Source organism: Poecilia formosa, unplaced genomic scaffold, assembly GCF_000485575.1.
Source record: "Poecilia formosa unplaced genomic scaffold, Poecilia_formosa-5.1.2 Scaffold186, whole genome shotgun sequence".
Lineage (NCBI taxonomy): Eukaryota > Metazoa > Chordata > Actinopteri > Cyprinodontiformes > Poeciliidae > Poecilia > Poecilia formosa.
Genome location: NW_006800125.1, coordinates 446,270 through 470,147, shown reverse-complemented (window position 1 = coordinate 470,147; position 23,878 = coordinate 446,270). Strand labels below are relative to the sequence as shown.

Here is a 23,878-nt window from a genome sequence, read left to right as displayed (position 1 = left end):
AGAGCAATTAAACAGAGAAAGCACTGGCATTTTAAAGAGTACAGAAAAATGGCAATGAAAAAATAAGACTTACAATTTTAAGACATTGTGAACTCGCTATGTATGTGGCATCAGAACTGATTAAGACTGAGACCAGATTCCTGGGGTGGAAAAACATTTCTGGGTGTCTTTGCCGTTACATTATGTTAGAAGTAGAAAAAATAGCCAGCAATATCATAGAACCAATTGATATTAACATCAAACAAGAGTATTTGTGATCATTTGTATTTGTGATCACTATGCTGCTTCATAGTTGATGCCAACTGGCATCAACTATGAAGCTGTTTTAAGTGTGGACTTAAGGAGACAAACTACCTTAAAAGCTTTCCATCCATGATCTGAACACACTGATCCTTGCAGGGTGGCGAGGGGGACTGGTGGTGCCCATCTCTAGCAGTCATCAGATGAGAGGCGGGGCTCACCCTGGACAGGTCACCAATCCATCACAGGGCCCTGAAAGTCAACAACAAATAAAATGTATGAAAGAGAAATGTTAGATTAACAAGGGGGAAAATTCTGTCCAGTTATTTTAAAATCAAATCATGTTTATTAAGCACTTAGTGTTGGCAACACACCAGTTTTTGTTGTTGAAAATGTAGCTAGCTCCTCATTAAAAAAATACTTACACCATAAAGATGCTGTGGAGGTTAAACCTCAGAGCTGGTTGGTGATCTGGTGTAGCCAGACCTTCTTCTGAGTCAGGAAAGTCTTTAGGTTTCCTAACATCTGATTTCTGTGGCTTCCTCTTTCATCTTCATTTGCTTAGACTCCAAACATATATTGAAGATAAAAACATTGATGAACAAGTTATAACAACAACCTCACAATATCAAAGTCATACGGAGCTTAATTAAAACGGTAACACTTTATTAGAAGGGGTGTGCATAAGACTGACATGACACTGTCATAAACATGACATAACATCTGTCATGAAAATAAATAAGTCTTTATGAATGTTTATGACTGTTGTCATGAAGTGTCATTCGGTAAATAATGACATTTTTAATGCAAAGTTGCTCTAAAAGTTGCATTAAAAGTCCATTAAAAGTGCCAACTTTGTATGATTTTGTAAATTATGATAATTTAATGCAAAGTTGGCATTTTAAATGGACTTGGGTACTTAGTTAAACATTAATGATCTTTTTTTATTCTTTGCAATTTTAATTAAAATAGTAAAAGAGGGAGACTTTTTAGGTGCCTAAAAGGCATACTTGTGCATATGTATTAATTAGTTTTATTTTATAATCAGGTTGCTGCGTGATGCTGACTTTTGCCCAGGTCCCTCTGGATTTAAACGGGGTTCACCTGGTTAAATAAAGAAAATAAAAAAAAGGCATAATTTATTACCCTAAAGTATACACTGAGATGTAATTTAAAACATACTGAAATTAAATTTAAAGCGTTAAGTGAATTTTTAAAAATTCTATATATTTTAAAACATACACAATATCTTTGACAGATATTGCAAATATCTTTTAAATATACACTTGAGTAAGTGTATATTTACACTTGGGCAAATACATATTTTGTTCACTTAAAGTATACTTTTATTTAATATTTCTTAAAGTGTATTTTGGTACAATTATATTTAAGTGTGATTGAAGATACAATTTCGAAATTGGTACAAGCATACTTTTAGTATACTTCATATATTTATAGGTAGTACACTTAATACTTAGTGTAAGATTATTTATTTATTGGTTATTGGCCAGGAATGAGATCTGTTATTGAAAACTTCTGTATCTGTGTAAGACGTGAAGCTTTCCGAAAAGCTGTACCAAAGCACAGAGCCCCTTTGCAATCTATTCAGACTGACAGACCATTCAGTTGGTGTGTACGGACATTACTGAACTTCCGGTTACCTCTCTTGGTAATAGATATGTGCTTGTGGTACAGGACCATTTTACCAAGTATGTAAACGCCTATGCTATGTCTAACCAAAAAGCTGCCACAGTAGCACAGTTACTGTGTGAACGGTATATACCTGAACATGGTGTTCCTGAGGAACTGTTGTCAGATCAGGGACGACAATATCAGTCTGAAATTATTCACACAATTTGTCAGAGATGACAAAGAAAATGACAAAGGAAAGAATCTCTCTATATCACCCAAGAGGGAATGGTATGGTTGAACAGTTTAGTTGGACTCTGAAAGAGCAGTTGGCCCGACTCATTCAGGACTACGGAGGCGAGCGGGACCACTACCTCCCTGCTGTGGTACTTTCTTTCAACTCTACTCCTCACTCGAGCACAGGGTACTCACCATATTTCCTTGCTCATGGACGAGAACCCCGACTACCTGCTAATGTCCATATTTCATCGCCAAAGGTTTCTGATTGCCCACAAAACTATGGTTCAGAACTGGCTACACGGATGAACGCTGCTTTTGAGACCGTTGTTCTCCATCGTGAAGAACAAAGACAAAAACGAGAGTACTATTACAACAAGGACACACGGTTTAGGCCTTATGCTTGTGGTGATCTGGTATGGATAGATGACCCCACCACACAATGACAAAAGCTTTCCCCAAACTGGACTGGACCATATAAGGTTATATCTGTGGATGAAAAGGGACTCCTTTACAAGCTGGTGGATGTTAAATATCCTCAGGCTGCGGCCAGAGTCATTCACTATGATCGTTTAAAACCTTACCGTAGCTCCACAGACACATTACCCATAAATGTCTCCCAGTCTGTATTTCCTCCAAACAGGGACACACTGCCGAGGTATACCGCTTTGTCTGGTTCATTGCCCTGGCTTTTTGGCCAAACAGCGGCAGCCCAGGCATCAGGAACCGCTAGGTCGTTGCCATCTTCACCAAGGATCCCAACAGGATTCATTTCCCATCAGCCTGCACAACCACCCCCCAGCTTGCCGCCTTCTGGGGGTGCAGTTATTACCAGGTGTGGGCGTACTGTGCAGAAGCCACAACGACTGCTGTTATGAGAAAAATGATCTACAGTTGTTGTTCATATTAAAGGTTGTAAAACTGGTTCATTTAAGCCCAAACTTGTTGACCATTGTTCTTTATGGGGGTTTTATTGGGAGTTTGTGTCTTTGGTTTTGCAACCCCCAGGTGATATGAGTTACTGATGTGACAGTCTGGACAGATTGTGCTTTGGTGAAATGATTTTTTTTTTTTTTTATGTAACAATTTCATTTTGAAATGAGGACATTTCATTTAAAGAGAGGGAAGTATGTAAGATGATTTATTTTTCCTTTTCAATTAATATGGTTTCATGTGAGATTGGTTACTTGTTGGGGATGTTCCATGGATGAGTGGTAGCGCTGTGCCTTTGGGAGGAGATGTTTCTTTCTTCTTTGGGGGTTTCTTTGGTTCTTCTTCTTATGAGGGGCTGAGACGTTAGGCTGTTCGGTTACATGGTTGAATAAAAGTCTGCACAGCTACGCTATTCCCTCTCAGTGTCTGCTCTTTCTCTACCCACGACCCCCTATTTTATGGTGACACTGATTTAGATAACTACTCAGTGTTACACTTTACATTTGTAAAGTGTACTTTCACAATTGTAAATATATTTGAAATATACTAAAGTATACTTTTTTTCACCTGGGCTGTGAACATTAGCATCTCATCGACTCCAGATAAACATTGAGTGAGAGCATTAAATGCTACTGGAATCAAAAATATGATCAGAATTCAAAGTCTGAAGTGTGAAAAGTTATATGCTACCAAATATGGAATTCAGTCAGTCCTGTGAATTGTGCAGCTATATCACACAATTTGAATAAAATGTCATATATATTGTACAATTGCAGAAATTATATCACACAATTTGAATAAAATGTCATATATATTGTACAATTGCAGAAATTTTGTTGCAGTATTGTTTGCAGTAACAAAACACCAGAAATGTAAATAAACTCCGAACTAATAGAATATTATGGCATTTAAATAAATACAGATAAATATAAAATAAAATTTTACTGCAGATGAAATAAAAAAGTAAAAGCTATCAAGATTAAATGAAGACAAATTACAAAAATAACAGTGGCATTGATATTTTTTAGAAAACATGGACATATTATGAGTAGTTCTTGTATTCATGCAGTATCCATACAATGCCCATGTTGTATATAATAATGTACTGTAACAGTAAAATGTTAAATGGTACAACTGGGCAGGGGAGTTAATCATTTATATTTAGATTTAGGTTTGAAGTAATCATCTGGAAGTAATATTCACATTGTAGCAAATCCCCGTCAAAACAGGGATTTGCTACAACATTTAGGATCGACCCAACTAAATTCCTGTTCTGAATCTGATGGAGAATCTGAGAAGAGGGGTAAAGATTAGGGTGATAGCAAAGAGACCTTACAATTTTAAAGAGTTGGAGCTCATTATCACAGATAAATAATATAAGGACTAGAAGGAGCATGGAAAAAGATGGTCAGAAATGATAAAGATTTGATTGATGAAATGCCAGTAAACATTTCTCATTGATTATTAGGAAGAATGTTAACCATTTTGACCCAACATTGAAAAATATAGAATCAGAGAACTCTTAATTTATCCTTTGGTTTGCCAAATTATTTTTAACCTTAATTATTACAGGCTCCAATGGATACTCCAAAAGGTCAAGAAGAAGTCCTACTGACTCTCTCGTTGAAGTGGTTGGATAAAAACAAAAAGAAGGCAGATCTACAAAAATCCCTCCAGATTTGGTTCAATAAATTCAAAACTAAAATAGACTGCACAGTTCAAGAGATCTTACCAGATGGACGAGCTCTGATTCTGGTTTCACCTCCTCCAGGTATAGAACTGTATTTTCATATACAGCATGTTAAAGACTCACCAACTTCCTGTTAATCTAACCCTATAAAAAGGAAAACTTTATTTTGAATACATTGATATACCACAATGAAAGCTTTGCAAACTATTGACTAAATTTATGTTGTGTTCTTTTCTTTTAAAGGCCTCATAGAGCTTCAGAAGTTGAGTGTTAAAACACTTCACACAAGAGATAAGAGAGAATTAGCCACCATTCTGTCTGTAATGGTGGGAAAACCAAAGCAGGATCCACAAACAGCAGACGATGCTTCAGTGAATCCGACTCTTCCAGCTGTACGCACTTTAACACAGATACATATATTCTGAAATAAACCTTGTTTGTTCTTTAATAATTGAACTTTGCTTTTTATCTAGGATAAAGTACAAGTTGGGGAGAATCAAACGATGGATGAAAGTTGTGTTCTGTCAGTGAATCAATTCTTGTATGTGAGCTACATCTTCAAGGAGAAGCTGCAGCGCATACAGGATGAGAATGAAGTTGAAATCAAGTCGGAAGTTGTTGTGAAATTTGAATCCAAGCGTAAAGATGGAAAACCAAATGAAGCAAAGACAAAGTTCATAGATGTTGTCCAGGAATGCTTGGCTGATTTCAGTGGTTCAGTTTTTTCTCCGAGCTGTGCAGAGCCAGATCAGTTGAACAGAGCATTTAAAGTCATCATGAACAGGGAAAACAAACTTTTAGCCAACATATCCTCTGAAGAAATGACAGTTTTTGGACCAAGTGCCCAACGAAAGGTTCTTGACTCAATGATGCGTTCGACTCGTCTAACTGCTTCAGTAAAAACCAACACTGCTGTTTCAGAGCTGACACAGGTAAAGTGCATTGTAAAGTTATTTGCTCCCTTCCTGGTTTCTTTAGTTATTTGCTTTTTTGTCAAACTTAAATATTTTAGGCCATCAAGCAAATTTTAATGTTGGTTAAACGTAACCTATGTAAAAACAAAAAGCAGTTCTCAAATGATATTTTCATTATTTAGGGGGAAAAGCTAACCAACCTGAGAATCTGGTAAAAGTGTAAGACAAGCAAGTCAGTTATACTTGCATATAAAAGTTCACCTCTTTCGTTAAAAACACGTTAACTATCCTTCTTTCAACTCAGAAATTAAAGTTCAGAAAGTTGATTATACTGTTTTGTTGCTGTTTTCTTAATCTAGTTATTTAAGTTAACAAAGTTGATTTAACTTTTTATGACATGCTGTCTCAATTTGATACTTTGAATTAGATTAAAACATTATTGCACATTATCAATACAAGGAAACCTTTTTCACTTGTCGTTTCAACTTTGTACTGTAAGTTAAAATATTAATCATCACCAATATAAATCACTTTCTTAACCTAGTTGAACAAACCATTGTTTCTACATAGTTATAATAAATTGTTTTGAATTCATATAACCTATTGTATGAAATACAATTTTCCATTTTAAGTTGAAAGAATTTAAATTTTAAATTTATTTCAAACTAATAATACATGACAGTAATAAATTACAAAAACACTGAATTCTTGGATTTATCCAAAATCTGTTAATAAAACATGTTCATATGAAGTTATACAACCATTCTTTGTGTAGCACAGTGTAAGATGAGACAGGCAAGAGAGGAAGACATGGAGATAGTTATGTAGAGTTGTAGGCAGTTCATAAAACCATTAGAACAAAGAAGGAAAATGCTCAATATCATGAACAATCAAACATTTGTGTTAACTGAACACAAGTTCAAATCTACATGTTATATCTAAGGAGCTCATTTCTTAGTCCATCGGTTCTTGCTGGTTTAATGTTCATGATGACCTTCTGCAGCAACTCAAAGGAGTTCTTCATATTTTGTCGATGCTCAAGGTTAAGACAGTAGATGGCTCCCACTGACATGGCAAAGACGGTGGGCACATTACTGATGTCATGTAGGATGTTTTTTCCCCCTGTACAACCACAGCAACATTTGAAGGCTTCCAAAGTGAAAGCATCCTGCAGAGGGCTTTCATGTCTGATCAGCAGTCCAACTTCCATTGTTCTTATCAAGTTGAGAGTTTTGCCATGAGCCTAAGACAAGATATACATATCTTGTCACCTCCGAGTTTAAAACATCACAGACACATTAAAACATAAAGGCTTTATCTGTCTTTGAAGTGAGTGAGTCTTATAAATAATGGGACTGAAATGCACTGTATCAACCAAAAATAAATTTATTCTTGCAAATGTAACAAAACGACTAAAGTTGATCAAAAAAAAAACAAAACAAAACCTGAGGAACATGAAACTAATATTGTGTTGCAGAACAATAGGGGTAATGTTTTTTGTTTAGGTTTAGTCCCATCAAAACAGATAATGTTACATGAATGCAATGCAAAAGCTTGAATAGTAATCTTGGTATACATTGATAAACAATGTTTTTTATACAGTACATAACTCATTTGAAGGTAATCCAGAATTAAATCCTCATTCATGTCTGAAAAAAAATTATTTCCATGTTAAAAAAAAATTAAACAAACATATTTTTATATACCTTGGTTTAAACCTTAACTTTTAAGGATTAAATACTTAATCCTTCAAAATGTTTTGAAGGATTAAGTATTTAATCCTTCAAATTGTAACAATAGCTGCACTTTGTATTTTTGCAAAAATATTTGACAAAGCTAAGTATTACCTGCTTCCAGTTTAACTGATCATTTTTCATTTTGTCTAGCAGGTTGCAAAAAAATCTAAATAGCAGTAGAAACATGCTAATAAATGGACAGCATTTATTAGAAGACATGCGAATAAAGATTTTTCCATTGATTATTAAGAAAGGTGCAAATAATTTCTGATATTACCCAGGTAAAAAAAAAGTATACTTTAGTATATTTCAAACATACTTACATTTGTGAAAGTACACTTTAAGTACACTAAGTATTAAGTGTACTACCTATAAATATATTTGAAGTATACTAAAAGCATGCTTGTACCGATTTCAAAATTAGAACTTTAAATATACTTAAACATAATTGTACCAATATACACTTTTAATATATTAAATAAAAGTATACTTTAAGTGAACAAAATATATATTTGCCCAAGTGTAAATATACACTTGCTCAAATATATTTATATTTAAAACATATTTTGTGTATATTTTAAAACATATGCTAAAAATAGAATTTTGTTTTAAATTCACTTTACACTACTTTAAATTATTTATTTCAATATGTTTTAAATTACATCTCAGTGTAAATTTTAGGCTAATGAAGTATGCCTTTTTCAACTTTTTTATTTAACCAGGTGAACCCCGTTGAGATCCAGATCTCATTTTCAAGAGGGACCTGGGCAGAAGTCAGCATCACGCAGCAACCTGATTATAAAATAAAACTAATTAATACATATGCACAAGTATGCCTTTTAGGCACCTAAAAAGTACTTTTCATGTAATTTTTAGGCATACTTTTTAAGCACCTAAAAGTATGTCTTTTTGGGTGCCTTAATAATCTTTTACTATTTTTTTATTGCAAAGAATAAAAAAATGATAATCGTGATGTAATGTTTAAGGAAGTACCCAATCCATTTTCAGATTATAATCAACAGGATTAGCTCCAGTTCACACTCCAGACCATATGGTGGCGGTATTGCACACTTTCATTTATTTAAAAAACGCCATAAAGAGAAGAAAAAACTTGAACGCAGGAAAGATAACAGACGCTGTTCAAATTCGCCATTTTTACTCGCATAATATTGCCTTAAAAGTAGAGAGGGCCTTGACAACAGTTACTAATTTTGGTAAATTCAAGCTGGTAACGTCCTACTCTGAGGGAGGATCAACAACAGAACATTCCCATTTGCTGCACCACTGCACCTTACAGAAACCTACAAAAAAGAACAATAGAGCAATTAAACAGAGAAAGCTTTTGTATTTTAAAGAGAACAGAAAAATGGCAAATAAAAAAATAATACTTACAATTTTAAGACATTGTGGACTTGCCATGTATGTGACATCAGAACTGATTAAGATTGAGACCAGATGCCTGGGGTGGAAAAACATTTTTGGGTGTCTTTGCCTGTTACATTATGTTAGAAGTAGAAAAAAATAGTCAGCAATGTCATAGAATCAGTTGATGTTGGCATTTACTCATTAACTCATTATTAACTCATTAAAAAAAAACTTACATCATTAAGACGATGTGGAGGTTCATCCTTAGAGCTGGTTGGTGATCTGGTGGAGTCAGAGCTTCTTCTGAGAGAGAAAGTCTTTAGGTTTCTAACACCCGATTTCTCTGGCTTCATCTTTCATCTTCATTTGCTTAGTTAGACTGCAAACATATGTTGAAGATAAAAACATTGATGAACAAGTTATAACAACAACCTCACAATATCAAATTCTCTCTGTCATATGGAGCTTAATTAAAACCAGGTTAGTTTATGAATTAAAGAATAAGTCGCAACAAACAGCCTCCATGCAGTTATAACATGAAGCTGAATGATTACTATAGTAATAATCATACAAGTCACAATAAAGTTGATAAAATAATTATTTATGAAATCAACGTAAGTTTCATATCTTTACTGCACCTTTTATAGTAAACTAAGATAATTAATAAGCAAACTTACCACCAGCTAGCAACACTTAGCAGCCTTTATCCCTCCGGGCTCCTTTTGTGACACACATTTCATTTCCATCGGTTGTTGTCCAGTTGTGTTGTCGTCTAACTCATGTTAGGAACATACCAACAGTGTCATGAAGTACCATTAAATAAATAATGACTATTTTAATGAGAATTTGCTTTAAAAGTTGGATGACAGATGTTAGGTTATGTTTATGACAGTGTCATCTCAGTCCTATGCACACCCCATCAAATAAACTGTTACCAAAATGGTAATATATTGAAAGTACAATATAATATAATTTTTGTTCTTTAAAGTAATAACTTTCATGTTTTTTTGTCACACTTAAATTTTCAGGTTCATTGTGTCCACTTTTGAAGTGTAAACTGATAATTTATGTAAAGCTCATAAAGGTGTGAGTAAAATTGGACAATTTTAAAATGTTAGTAATAAAACAAAATATTTGAATTACCTGGAACATCTTGTGTAATTAATCTTTCCATGTAATTGTAGCATAAAACAATGTAAGTACTGTAGTGTAGCTATGCATGTAATGTAATGTACAAAATAGGAAAGTAGGAATAAAGAAGACTTTTATGACTAATTAAACTTGTACTTTATTAGCAATAGGAGTAAATCAAAACTGAAAATTAAGTGTAATTTAAATACATTACTAATATATTAGCAGTATATTTAAAGCATATTAAAAGTATATTTATAATATAATTCTATGACAGAATTAGTACACTCAAAATATATCAATAACACATAAAAAAGTATACTTAAAGTATACTAAGTACAACTTGAAGTTGTTCCCAAAAAGTACGTTAAAGTATACTAAAAATTGTAATTTAATACTATTTAAATACTACTAAAGCACAAAAAAGTTGTTCCAAAATAGTACAGTTTAAGTACATCAATCAAAGTATGCTAAAGTATGTTAAAATTTAGTATACTAAAGTATACTTTGTTTTACTAGGATTACATAAATAAATGTAATCCTAGAATCAGATAACTAAAAGATTTGATTGATGAAATGCCAGTAAACATTTCTCATTGATTATTAGGAAGAATGTTAACCATTTTGACCCAACATTGAAAAATATAGAATCAGATAACTCTAATTTATCCTTTGGTTTGCCAAATTATTTGTAACCTTAATTATTACAGACTGAGATGGATCCTCTAAAAGAAAAAGTCCAATTGACTCTCTCGTTGAAGTGGTTGGATAAGAACAAAAAGAAGGCAGATCTACAAAAATCCCTCCAGACTTGCTTCTGCAAATTCAAAACTGAAATAGACTGCACAGTTCAAGAGATCTTACCAGATGGACGAGCTCTGATTCTGGTTTCACCTCCTCCAGGTATAGAACTGTATTTTCATATACAGCATGTTAAAGACTCACCAACTTCCTGTTAATCTAACCTTATAATAAGGAATATTTATTTTGAATACATTGATATACCACAATGAAAGCTTTGCAAACTATTGACTAAATTTATGTTGTGTTCTTTTCTTTTAAAGGCCTCATAGAGCTTCAGAAGTTGAGTGTTGAAACACTTCACACAAAAGATAAGAAAGAATTTGCCACCATTTTGTCTGTAATGGTGGGAAAACCAAAGCAGGATCCACAAACAGCAGACGATGCTTCAGTGAATCCGACTCTTCCAGCTGTACGCACTTTAACACAGATACATATATTCTGAAATAAACCTTGTTTGTTCTTTAATAATTGAACTTTGCTTTTTATCTAGGATAAAGTACAAGTTGGGGAGAATCAAACGATGGATGAAAGTTGTGTTCTGTCAGTGAATCAATTCTTGTATGTGAGCTACATCTTCAAGGAGAAGCTGCAGCGCATACAGGATGAGAATGAAGTTGAAATCAAGCCAGAGGTTGTTGTGAAATTTGAATCCAAGCATAAAGATGGAAAACCAAATGAAGCAAAGACAAAGTTCATAGATGTTGTCCAGGAATGCTTGGCTGATTTCAGTGGTTCAGTTTTTTCTCCGAGCTGTGCAGAGCCAGATCAGTTGAACAGAGCATTTAAAGTCATCATGAACAGGGAAAACAAACTTTTAGCCAACATATCCTCTGAAGAAATGACAGTTTTTGGACCAAGTGCCCAACGAAAGGTTCTTGACTCAATGATGCGTTCGACTCGTCTAACTGCTTCAGTAAAAACCAACACTGCTGTTTCAGAGCTGACACAGGTAAAGTGCACAGGTAAAGTGCATTGTAAAGTTATTTCCTCTTTAGTTATTTGCTTTTCTGTCAAACGTAGGTATTTTCAAGCCATCAACATCAAATTTTAATGTTTGCTAGACATAACCTAAATAAAAACAAAAAGCAGTTTTCAAATGATAATTTCTTCCTTTTAGTTGGAAAAGCAATCCAACCTGGCAAACTGGTAAACTTGTTGCCTCCATTGTTAAATTATTTTTTAAAAGACTCATTACAGCACTGTTTTTTTGTTGTTGTTTTTTGTTTTTAGGAATTCTTGCCCAAAGTCACAAGCCAGACCTTAGTCTAATTATTATCTCAATCAATCAAATCAATCAAATTTTATTTGTATATTACATTTCAGCAGCAAGGCATTTCAAAATGCTTTACATAATTAAAATAAGAACAGCATGTGACATTGAATAAACAGTGAAAAAGAGAAAGAGATTTTGAAAAAGATTAAAAAAGATCAAAACATTAAAACCCGCACCCCTTTTAGGACTTCAGTTAAATGTCGTTTAACTGTCGTATAACTGGGGCTCTAACCCTCTGGGACTTTAGTCAAAAACACCGTTTGACAAGGACTCCAACCTCTAGGTTTTTAGTTGAAACGCTGTCAACTGGGACTCTAAACCCTGTAGAAATTTAGTTAAACATCATTTAACAAGGATTCTCACACCCCTACATATAGATTCGTTGAACTGGGACGTTTTCCGGGGGGGCTTTACATAGACAGTGTGAAAGAGAAATAAAAAGAAGTTAATAACTAGATGAAAAGTAAAGATAAAAACATTAAAAACATCGAAGACATNGCTGATTCAGGCCAGGCAGTGATTCCTCTCAAGTTTGTAGATCCAGATCAGTGGAGCGATGCGTTAAAAGTCATCAAGAGAAACAAGGACAAGATTTTGCTCACCATGTCATCAGAAGAAGTTATTGTTAGTGGTCCAAAGCAAAGCCAAGATGAATTCAGTGCCGTCCTGAATGCAATGCAGACAACAAACACACTGGCTGAACAGTACAAACCTGCTACAGATGGTACATTACTGAAGATGTACATGGACCTCAAAAATCCATTTACTAAGGCAAGACTACCAACAGAAGAAAAACGCCGGAAGGTGGCTAAGACATCTGCTGAAGATCTTAACACCAAAGATAAATGTGGTTTAGAGGTTAAATCTAGCAACAGACAAGGCGATGGCGATTTAGGAAATTACTTTCAGTCTTTGCTGCAACAGAAAAGGGACTCTAGACCAGATCTACAGAATTCCATTAAAACATCAACCAGGCAGTTTTTAGAGGACAGCAATGATGACTCATGTTCAATTTGTTTGTCCGATTTTATTAATATGAAGCAGCTGAAGTGTAAACATGCATTTTGTGAGGGGTGCCTGCAAAATGCAATAAAAACATGTGGGCCCATCTGTCCGATATGCAAGGATGTTTTTGGTGTGATGAAGGGAAACCAACCTGATGGAACAATGACTTGGAATAAGTATCCATTATCCCTCCCTGGATTCCCATATAATGGCCATATATTAATCACCTACGACATTCCAAGTGGAAAACAGACGGTAATGTCTAAGCACATATTATCTATATCAGCAATTTAACTGTAATGTCAGACAGATGCCATTAACCTGAATTTTTCCTGGCAGGAAGATCATCCAGAACCTGGTCAGTACTATGGAGGAACTACCAGAGAAGCATATCTTCCTGACAACAAAGAGGGAAATGAAGTCCTGCTTCTCCTGAAAAAAGCTTTTGACCAGAAGCTGATTTTCACTGTTGGGACTTCGAGGACAACTGGGATGGATAACATGGTGATCTGGAATGACATCAATCACAAGACGTCCATGACAGGAGGACCAGAGGGGTACGGGTCACCATTTTGTTCCCTTTGTATTCACTGAGTCAGCCTTCGGTTTCATGTATTAATCCTTTTAAATTTTGCTTCCTCAGCTTTGGGTATCCAGATGAGAACTACCTGAGCAGAGTCAAGGAGCAGCTGAAAGCGAAGGGCATCCAGTGAAGTCTTTATATTAACTGAATTTTTAAAAAGCAATTAAAGGAATGTTTTCTTAAAATCTTATAAATTGGATTTATGTATTTTTCTTCCTTTCATTAAGAAATGTTTTATAATAAATAAGAGTTTGGGGGCGACTAAAAGCTGATTAGTTGTTCTTATTTACCAACTTGCAACTAAACAAATCACATAATTCTAGGTTTTACCAACACGTTTGATTATTTTTCTTCACATTTATTCAGTACGAATCACAGGTGAAATGTATAAATGTAACTGTCATCAAATGACAATTAAGATGATTAGATTAGGTATTTCCCAAATAAATGATTAATTAACATATAATTTAGTTTATTTATTTTAAATGAACAAGATAATATGTTTCATTAATGTTCATTAATGGACTATGCCCATTAATGAATATATTGCTGTTCTTGGTAGGACGACATCATATATATTTTCTAAAAACACAACATTTAATAGTCATGTAAACATGTAGTCAGTATGTAATAGTCTTTATACAGAATTGATTAGCTTTGAATTGCTGTTTAATAGATTCAAATATGCCTGTTAGAAGTGTTGTTTTTTGGGAACAAAGTTTTAATTTATGTGACTGTATGATTTTTTTATGACATTGTTGTGTTTTTATGATGTAAAGCACTGTGAAATGTCTTGTCGCTAAAATGTGCTACACAAATAGAATTTATTGATTGATTGATGGATTGATCGATCGATCAATCGATCATCCATCCATCCATCCATTACACCCGTTTGTCCTTGCAGTAATGGGAGGACTGTTTTTGTGCTGTTATCACCATTGGACTGCCATTACAAATATTCCAAAAGACAGTTTGTGATTTGCAACACCCTTTATTTAAATTGCAAAAAGCTAAAAGGACCCTAACCCTAACTCAAGTCTACTAAAATGACACTCACTCATACATATCTTTATGGACCCTTCACTGGTGTGCAGTGATGTTGGAATAGGAAATAACTGTTCCCACAAAGAGCACTGTTGCCTAGCAGCAAGAAGGTCCTGGGTTTGATTCCCGGCACGGGATCTTTCTGCATGGAGTTTGCATGTTCTCCCTGTGCATGCGTTGTTCTCTCCGGGTACTCCGGCTTCCTCCCACAGTCCAAAAACGTGACTGTCAGGTTAATTGGTTTCTCTAAATTCTCCTTAGGTGAGTGTGTGTGTGCATGATTGTTTGTCCTGTCTGTCTTTGTGTTGCCCTGTGACAGAGTGGCGACCTGTCCAGGTGACCTCGTCTCTTGCCCGAAATGTCTCACTGGAGATAGGCACCAGCAACACAAGGGTGTAAAGAAGATGAATGGATGGATGTTCCCACAAAGTTGGAAGCAGTTCATTGTTCAATTTGTCTTGTATCCTTTGGCATTCAGAGTTTTGTTTCCTGGAAGAAGAACTGAAGAACAACGTCTTACTGATTGGATTACCAGACAAAAAAAGCATACCTGGTCACTTTAAGTATCAGTGCACTCTGTATTACTGCATCCAAAACTTTGCCGTGCATTTAGTGATGTGAGACATAGATGGAGCTGCTTGATGATGGAAAACCATGAAGCTCTTTATCTGAGTGACATGCAGTTTGGAGTTTGGGAGAAATACATCCACTGGATGATTTACATAATACAAATAGCATTGTAATCCCTTAATACTATATGACTATAACAAGAAATATTCCAAAAGCAGCCAGCCATTGCCTTTGGGTGGAGGCAAAATATGAATAATAATAAGGAAAAAACAACAACTTTTACTTAAGATATTTTTTAAAAGCAAAGAAAATGTTCTCAAGCCAAACAAAAGCTAATTCCTTTCAAAATATTACAATAAAACGGGTATAGTAGCCATTACAACAAAAAAAATTTCAGATTTCTACTTTCCCTTCAAATAAAGTGAGGAAAATCCAAGAAAAAACATTATTTACATTTATTCTTTAAACAATTTATGACTTCAATTTTTTTATTTTATAAGACAATTTAATTTGTGTAAGACACAAGGGATATCAAAAGAGCATTTATGACAAATGCAATGATTCATACTCTGAAAATAGAGTGATTGTGCCCTGTATTCAGTGGTGATGAGTAAATATTTCATTGAAATCATTATCATTACAAAAGTCATAATACACGAGTTAAGCTTTTCCAAAACTCTCCCCATTTGAAAAGCATTAAAATGTTTAATAAATGCACTCCCCAAATCCATAAAGAAAACTCCTATCAAGTATGTTTGTTTCTTTTTTTTATCCGTTGTCTTTTAAAAAGATCAAATTTAGAAAAATAGACTAACTTAAAAGTGTAAGCTTTAACTTATGCCTGTAATTTTCTAAAAAGAGTATGTGAAGATTTTTGTGTAGCTCTTAAGCTGAACTGCGCCAAGTTTTAGTATTTGTGTGAATGAATAATTGTGAAACAAATCTAACTCCATAGTGCAACATGAAATGCCTCAGGGTTTCTCAGGTAAGAAGCGGTAAGAAGCTTGTAAGACTGATTAAGGAACAGTGAGCTACTTCAGCACATTATGCTCTGCATGAAACTCTTGAAGGCTCTGTCAGCTCCCGGATCAGTGGCGCAACTGCACATTATTCAGGTGGATGCGAAAACATAAATCAGCGCCGCCGCCGCCCCACCCCACCCCCCGAGGCGACGCTGCGTGGAGTGTAAAACTCGCTACATGTACCTCGTTATGTGCGAGAGGTGAAGGAGCGTGAGGCGCTGAACTGTATGGGAAACCATAATCGGTGCGTCTCCCCCTCCAGATGGGGTTTTGGCGCCCCCTCTGGTGCTGCGCCCCTATGCGTTGCATACGCTGCATACCCACTTTTTGCGCCTCTGTCCCGGATAGTAGATGCAACGTCCAGAACAGAGATGACAACGAGCCCAGGGTAAATGCGTCGAGGACTCTGACTTCAGTCTCTTACATAGTAAGTGCATTTTGCCAACTGAGTCACCAGCGGCAGCGCCCCGTCCTGATTTCAGTATCTGTTTCTGCTTTCACTTTCATTTACAAGGAAGTGTGAACGTTTGGAGCGAACAGGTGAAGGTGAGCGCTTTGAAAGTGTCGTTATATTCTCCTGTGTGGTTTCAGTGAAGCAAAGTAAACAAAATGAATATGCTTGTTACATGAGCTGAAATGCCTGACATTAAAGATCTGCTTTGTTTTGAAGAAAGGAAGTGGACCATCGCAATGTCTACTTTCATGGAAGAAGAGCTCATGGACTATCAGGCTCAGGTGTGTCACTGGCATTTGATATGTCTAATTTAAATGTCTTATGTCTAGAATACAAAAGCAATTTTCTTCTAATTAACATGAAGTATTTGCACAGCTTCTATTTAATAAGACATCCATTTTTAAACAATCTCTAAAAGTACTTGACAATTTCAGGAAAATATTTAACTGATACTTTTGCTACAAAAAAATTGCAATAACGATAGATATTATCTATTTTCCACTTTATAATCACACAATGTCCCCACCATTTTCTGTGAACTGTAGAATCTGTTGAGAATAAGTAATTCTGTGTTTTCCTCTATCTTTTTTAGTTATTTGCATGCGTCTATGTATACACGCACATGCATAAAGCACACACATAACTAAGGTTAAAGTATGTGACACACTAGGAAGAGTCCTCTTCAGGGCGTAGCTTAGATAGAGGCTAACAAAGGGAACTAGAAACTGTTGTATGAACAATGGATCAGTTGTATTTTGGTATTAATAAATGGAATTTGTGAATTCAACTCACTGATTCCTCTTCAACCTCATACGTCAAAAAACTCTCCAAACTTGATTCAGGAAATGCAAATCTAAAGTGGATTGCTCAGTTAGACATTTTACCAGATGGGAGAGGTGTAATTATGAATGTACAATTGTGGAAATTTTGTTGTAATTTGCGGTAAGAGATGTAAATAAACAGCAAAACATTAAAATTCCGAAATAATGGAATATTATGGCATTTAAATAAATGGAGATAAAAATAAAATAGAATTTTATTGCTGATGAAATAAAAAAGTAAAAGCTATTAAGATTAAATGAAGATGAATTGAAACATCACAGATTCATTGAAATTTAATTGCTGAAAAATATAAATATTCGGTCTGCTTTTTACGACACCTGGACATATTATGAGCAGTTCTTGTGTTCCTGCAGTGTCCATACAATGTTCACGTCATTGTATGCAGTAACGTACTATAACAGGGCAGGGAGTTAATAGTGTATATTTAGATTTAGGTTTGAAGTAATCTTCTGGAAGTAATATTTACGTTTTGAAGTGACCCAACTAGATTCCTGGTCTGAATCTGAGGGAGAATCTGTGAAGAGAGGTAAAGATTAGGGTGATGGCAAAGAGACTTTCCATTTGGAGCTCATTACCACAGATAAATAATATAAATATCAGAGGAAACATGGAAAAAGATGGTCAGAGTTTATAAAGGTTTGACAAAATGCATTAAACATTTCCCATTGATTATTAAGAAGAGTGTAAACTATTTTGACCCAATATTAAAAAATACAGAAGAAGATAGCTCTAAACAATCTTTCGGTCTGTTTTACAGTTATTTTCACGGGCTGCTATGGATCCTCCAACAGATCGAGAAGAAGTCCTACTGACTCTGTTGTTGAAGTGGTTGGATAAAAACAAAAAGAAGACAGATCTACAAAAATCCCTCCAGACTTGGTTCAATAAATTCAAAACTAAAATAGACTGCACAGTTAAAGAGATCTTACCAGATGGACGAGCTCTGATTCTGGTTTCACCTCCTCCAGGTATAGAACTGTATTTTCATATACAGCATGTGACAGACTCACCAATTTCCTGTTAATCTAACCCTATAATAAGGAATATTTATTTTGAACACACTGATATATTGCAATAATGACTTTTCAAATTACTGACAACTAAATGTATTTTTTCATTCTATTTTTTGTTTATTTTAAAGGCCTCACAGAGCTTCAGAAGCTGAGTGTTAAAACACTTCACACAAAAGATAAGAAAGAATTAGCCACCATTTTGTCTGTAATGGTGGGAAAACCAAAGCAGGATCCACAAACAGCAGACGATGCTTCAGTGAATCCGACTCCTCCAGCTGCTTCAGTAATCACCAAAGATGCTGATTTGGAGTCACCAGCTGGACACACTTTAACACAGGTAAAGAGCTGTGAAAAAGTATTTGCTTATCTACCATAATTATTTTGACACACTTAAATGTTTTAGATCATCAACCTAATTTCAATATTGGATAGAGATAACTTGAATAAATGCAAAAACCTATTTCCAAATTATGATTTCATTTATTTCAGGAAAAACCTATTCAAACCAACCTGGCCCTCTGGTAAAAAATAATTGAACCTCATTGTTAACTTATAAATTAACTGTGATTAAATTGTCTTTTTAAGAAGTTGTGCTCAGTTCATAAGCCAATATAATATATAATTTCGATTGAATGCCCATGATGGCTGAAAGATCTCAAAAAGTGACACCACCTGTACATAATTCAAAACATGTATAAGATTTGATATCAATCAGTCTGGAAAAGGTTACAAAACCATTTGTAAAATTTTGGGATGCCAGCAAACCAAAGCAAGTTATTATTAACAGAAGCAGAAAATATGGATCAGTGGGAAGCCTTGAGAGGCTGGTCAACCAAAATTACTTCAAGAGCCCAATGTCAATTCAACCAGGAAGTAAATAAACAGATGAACAGCAGATGAACGCAACTAACTTTTTCTCTGTAGTGACAAAAACTACTGACTGTGGCCCCAGTAACTTATAACTGAAATTAAACGACTCCACATAAATTACAAGCACCTGCTGCAGTCTGAATACACAGCTTCACTAATTCCTCCAGGTGGCATCTGCAGAGAAATCTGCGCTGGTTCAGTCAAGCCGGCCCAAGGCAAAAGCAAATTAAGCAGCCGCTTAGGGCCCCAGGGCCACTAAGGGGCCCCCTCAGTGGAGCTGATTTTTATATATATTTTTAAGTAATAATTTCTATGTCATTATAATATCAAAAACACACTGATTGCAGTTTTCTGGCCGACCTCTGGTTACTGATCTTTAAAAAGCTTGACCTGCCGATTTTGACTTTGGCTGATATGATTTTTTTTTTTGTCTAAAATGTCGCTAGATATAGCAAGAAAGTCACTGATTTGGCAACAGTGAGGTGACTATTGTTAACTGTAAATGTGCAGACCTGACCTGGCTGGCCGGTCTTTCAGTCAAACCTCTCACTGTAGAGCAGAAGAGGACAGAGGCTGATTTTTAAACCTTTGCTGACAGAGATAAGATTAGAAGATAAGATGGGCTTCACATGTAAGTATCGGCCGATCACGATCCCCCAAAATTAAGGAAATCGGCGCCCAGAAATCAACTGGTCGATAAATCAGATGGCCAATAAATGTATCTTATATGTATATAATATAAACTGCACTGCCAACAGAGATGCAATAAGTTTATAGCAAGTGTGTGAATGATCTAATGATCGGACTACTCACTGCAGCTGGTCCACATTGTTAGCAGAACGAGAGGGCCCCAAAACCAAATTTCTCTTAGGGCCCCATGGAGGCTTGGGCCGGCCCTGACTCTGCGAGTTTTATACTCTTTGTGCAGTCGGGAAAGGGCTTTTACGAGGGTCTTTTTGTGTGGTTTTGTAATTCAAAAATGATGAATTGGGTCCAAAGCAGAGGTCAACACAACAAACTACAACTCAGGTAGTAACACAAAGAACTCAAGCACAAACTGACCTAACAAACAGGACATGAGGGAAACTTAAATAGTGGCTGGTCACACCACTGCTGACACACAAGGGGTAATTAAACATACAAGAACGTAATTAACAAACATAGTGGTCAACAAAATACTAAATCTTTAAATTAAATAAATACTATTAAAACTGATCAAACTGCCAAAAAGAAGAAACATGAAAGAAATAGTAAAATTAAACTAAAGAAAACCAAATTTCCCCTTCCCCTGGTAAACAAATGGAATGACCCGCTGAGGAGGTTTGCCAGTCATATAAGAAAAGCAATCAGCCAGAACAGAGTGACACTCCAGCAGCAGCTCCAAAGGAAACTGGTAACTCAAAACAAGATCTTTATTTTCTAATCTGTTGCATATAACCAAAATACAGAGAATTGACAGATAAAGTTAACTAAATGTGTGCACTGCAAATAGTTAACTGAAGAGTCAGGCTATTGAAAATAATTTTAAAATGAAAATCTAAACTATTCACTAATCAATATGTAAACTAATGTTAAGGATGAACAGAAAAACAATTACCTTTCAACGTCTCGGTGTGACAGTTGAGACAGCTGTCACAAACTTTATTGCCACATAAATCATTTAATTATGAATGATTATATAAATTTAATAACAGATTTTTTTTTTTCATTTTAGAACATGGTCTTCTCTGTCAAGAGTGGTACTCCATTCACCTCGACAGCAGAAACAGCTCAAAAACGTTGTCTTCTGCCTCTGAATCACTTCTGGTACATGAATCACATCCACAAGGAAGGAATTAAACAGATTGAGAGGAAGAATAAAATTAAAATGGTGNAAGGTCACCTGGTGACATCGTGATGTAGAGCTGTGTATCATCCGCGTAGTTATGGTAGCTAATCTTATTTCCTGTTATAACCTGAGCCAGTGGGAGCATATAAATATTGAATAGGAGGGGTCCTAGGATTGAACCTTGGGGTACCCCACATGTGACCTTTGACCTCTTTGATGAGAAGTTTCCGATTGAAACAAAGAAATCCCTGTTCTTTATGTCAGATTCAAACCAGTTGAGCACTGGGCCGGAGAATCCGACCCAACTCTTCAGTCGATTCAGTAAAATGTCGTGGTCAACAGTGTCGAAAGCTGCACTGAGGTCCAACAGAACCAGCACTGTGGTTCTCCCACTGTCTGTATTTATATGGATGTCATTGAACACTTTTACAAGGGCCGTCTCCGTGCTGTGGTGAGCACGAAAACCAGACTGGCAGGAGTCAAAGCGATTCATTATTGTTAAGAAGTTATTTAATTGTTTAAAAACTGCTTTTTCAATAATTTTGCTGATGAATGGGAGGTTGGAGATCGGCCTGTAATTCTGCAGTAGTGATTTGTCTAGATTGTTCTTTTTTATCAGTGGTTTGATAACAGCTGTTTTCAAAGCCTGGGGGAAAACACCTGAAGACAGCGATGAATTTACTATTTGGATCAGATCATTAGCAATGACAGGCAGGACTTTCTTAAAGAAATGTGTGGGTAGGACATCCAGACAGCAGGAACTGGAGCTTAATTGACTTATAATTTCCTCTAGGGTTTTATAATGAAGTAGTTTAAATTGGGTCATTTTTCCTGCATTTGTTTTGTTTGGGCACAGCATTGGTACTGGCTTTGGAGTGGATTTGCAGATTAATCCTCTGATCTTTTGAATTTTCTCTGAAAAGAAACTGGAAAACTTATTGCAGGCGGCATTAGATTGAAGTTCAGGTGGTAACGTCACAGGAGGGTTTGTGAGCCTGTCAACAGTAGCAAATAAAGCTCGAGCGTTGTTAAGGTTTTGTTTATGGCATCTGCAAAGAAAGCCTCTCTTGCATGTTTTAGTGTTGTTTGATAGCCGCGCTGGACTTGTCGACTATCGGTCTCGTGCCGGTATTTAGCCTTAGATGGAGTTTACCACCCACTTTGGGCTGCATTCCCAAGCAACCCGACTCCGAGAAGACTGGACCCCGGCGTGACGGGGGCCATTACCGGCCTCACACCGTCCACGGGATGAGCCTCGATCAGGAGGACTCAGGCCCAGAGTTGTCTTGCAGATTGAACTGTTTGTGCATTTCTCCATGGAGATTTCTTCCTACCAGACACAACCTTCACTTTAATGGGGGCAGTGTATTCAATGATATCTGAAAGTTTGCACTGAAAATCATCTACCAACTTATCTACGTCATTATAGGTTAAGGGTGAGGAAGAAGAGTAGATTTGATTAAATGTTTCTGCTGTGTTTTCTGTGAAAGTACGTTTTGTGATAGTAGCTGTTTGTTCAAGTGGTTTAACGGATAAAGAACATTCAAAGATAACAGCAAAGTGATCCGACAGGGCGACATCAGTTACAGAGACGTTGGAAATATTCACACCCCTACTGATAACCAGGTCCAGTGTGTGTCCGTGAGTGTGTTGCTAGTTTGACATGTTGTGTTAAACCAAAACTCTCTAATATATCAAATAGCTTTTTTGCCCCTCAGTCTTGGGGGTTGTCAACATGAAAGTTGAAATCACCGACAATTATCAAACAATTGTAATCAATACATGTGAGAGATAGAAGTTCGTTCAAGTCAGTAAAGAAACCTTCCACATATGTTGGAGTTTTGTATAAAAGTACTGTCAAAGTTCGTTTGTGGCCTTTTACCTCAATTCCAAGATATTCAAAAGACATAAAATGACCCAGAGAGATTTTACTACAGTTTATGGCAGGGGTCCCCAAACTACGGCCCGTGGGCTGGATCCGGCCCACCTCCACATTTGGTCCGGCCCCCTGAACAATACCAGAGAGCGTTCAAATTTTTTTTCTTAAATTGTATTTTCCGGTTTATATGTGGATTTTTCTTCAACCACCAGGGGGCTCTTTAGCAGGAAGTGTGTCCTGTAAACTGTGGGTGTTTTGTTTTGCATGATGCATTGCTGCCATCTGTTGGACTTTTAGGGAACTGCTTTACTTTTATGTTATTTAATCAGTGGTTGTTTGCTAGCGGTAGAGCAGATGAACCCACTTGTCTGTTATGAACGCCGAATTCCAGGTCGAGTTCTTCGAAGCGATGCCTGTAAGTAGCAGCTTATACTTCAAAACGAGCCTTTATGTTATCATATGATAAAAGAAGTAACTTGTTTATTGAATTAGTTTTGGAAATACCTGCGGGCGATTTGATTATGTGCTACGTCAGGGGTCCCCAAGCTACGGCCCGCGGGCCGGATCCGGCCCGCCACGTCATTTGGTCCGGCCCCCTGAACAATGCCGGATCCGGCCTGCCTCCTCATACCAGAGAGCATTCAGTGTTTTTTTTTTTCATATATTGTATTTTCCGGTTTATATGTGGATTTTTCTTCAACCACCAGGGGGCTCTTGAGCAGATGTGAACTGAACTTTCCCTCAATGGAATATATACTAGTCAGTCCCAGTCACCGTTTCACTCACGGTTTTTTCCATTTGCATTCTGGGTAAAA

At 36.0% G+C, this 23,878-nt stretch overlaps 1 protein-coding gene and 1 long non-coding RNA gene across 4 annotated transcripts in view; one reads left to right on the top strand and one right to left on the bottom strand.

Moving 5' to 3' along the window:
- Positions 1 to 470: 470 nt before the first annotated feature.
- On the bottom strand, positions 471 to 9,613 carry LOC107837898 (uncharacterized). Its single transcript, XR_001663945.1, has 3 exons — positions 9,422 to 9,613; positions 8,981 to 9,123; positions 471 to 492 (listed from the first exon to the last, which is right to left on the bottom strand). It is a non-coding gene; the product is annotated as an uncharacterized LOC107837898 (long non-coding RNA).
- LOC103147671 (E3 ubiquitin-protein ligase DTX3L-like) overlaps positions 4,609 to 23,878 on the top strand; it is a 26,091-nt gene continuing 6,821 nt past the window's right edge. For all 3 annotated transcript variants that reach the window (XM_016678641.1, XM_016678640.1, XM_016678639.1), the window contains exons 1-6: positions 4,609 to 4,810; positions 4,973 to 5,121; positions 5,203 to 5,661; positions 10,586 to 10,778; positions 10,940 to 11,088; positions 11,170 to 11,628. In XM_016678641.1, coding sequence (XP_016534127.1) covers positions 4,618 to 4,810; positions 4,973 to 5,121; positions 5,203 to 5,661; positions 10,586 to 10,778; positions 10,940 to 11,088; positions 11,170 to 11,628 — 1,602 coding nt within the window. In that variant the 5' untranslated portion in view covers positions 4,609 to 4,617. The remainder of the gene's footprint in view (positions 4,811 to 4,972; positions 5,122 to 5,202; positions 5,662 to 10,585; positions 10,779 to 10,939; positions 11,089 to 11,169; positions 11,629 to 23,878) is intronic.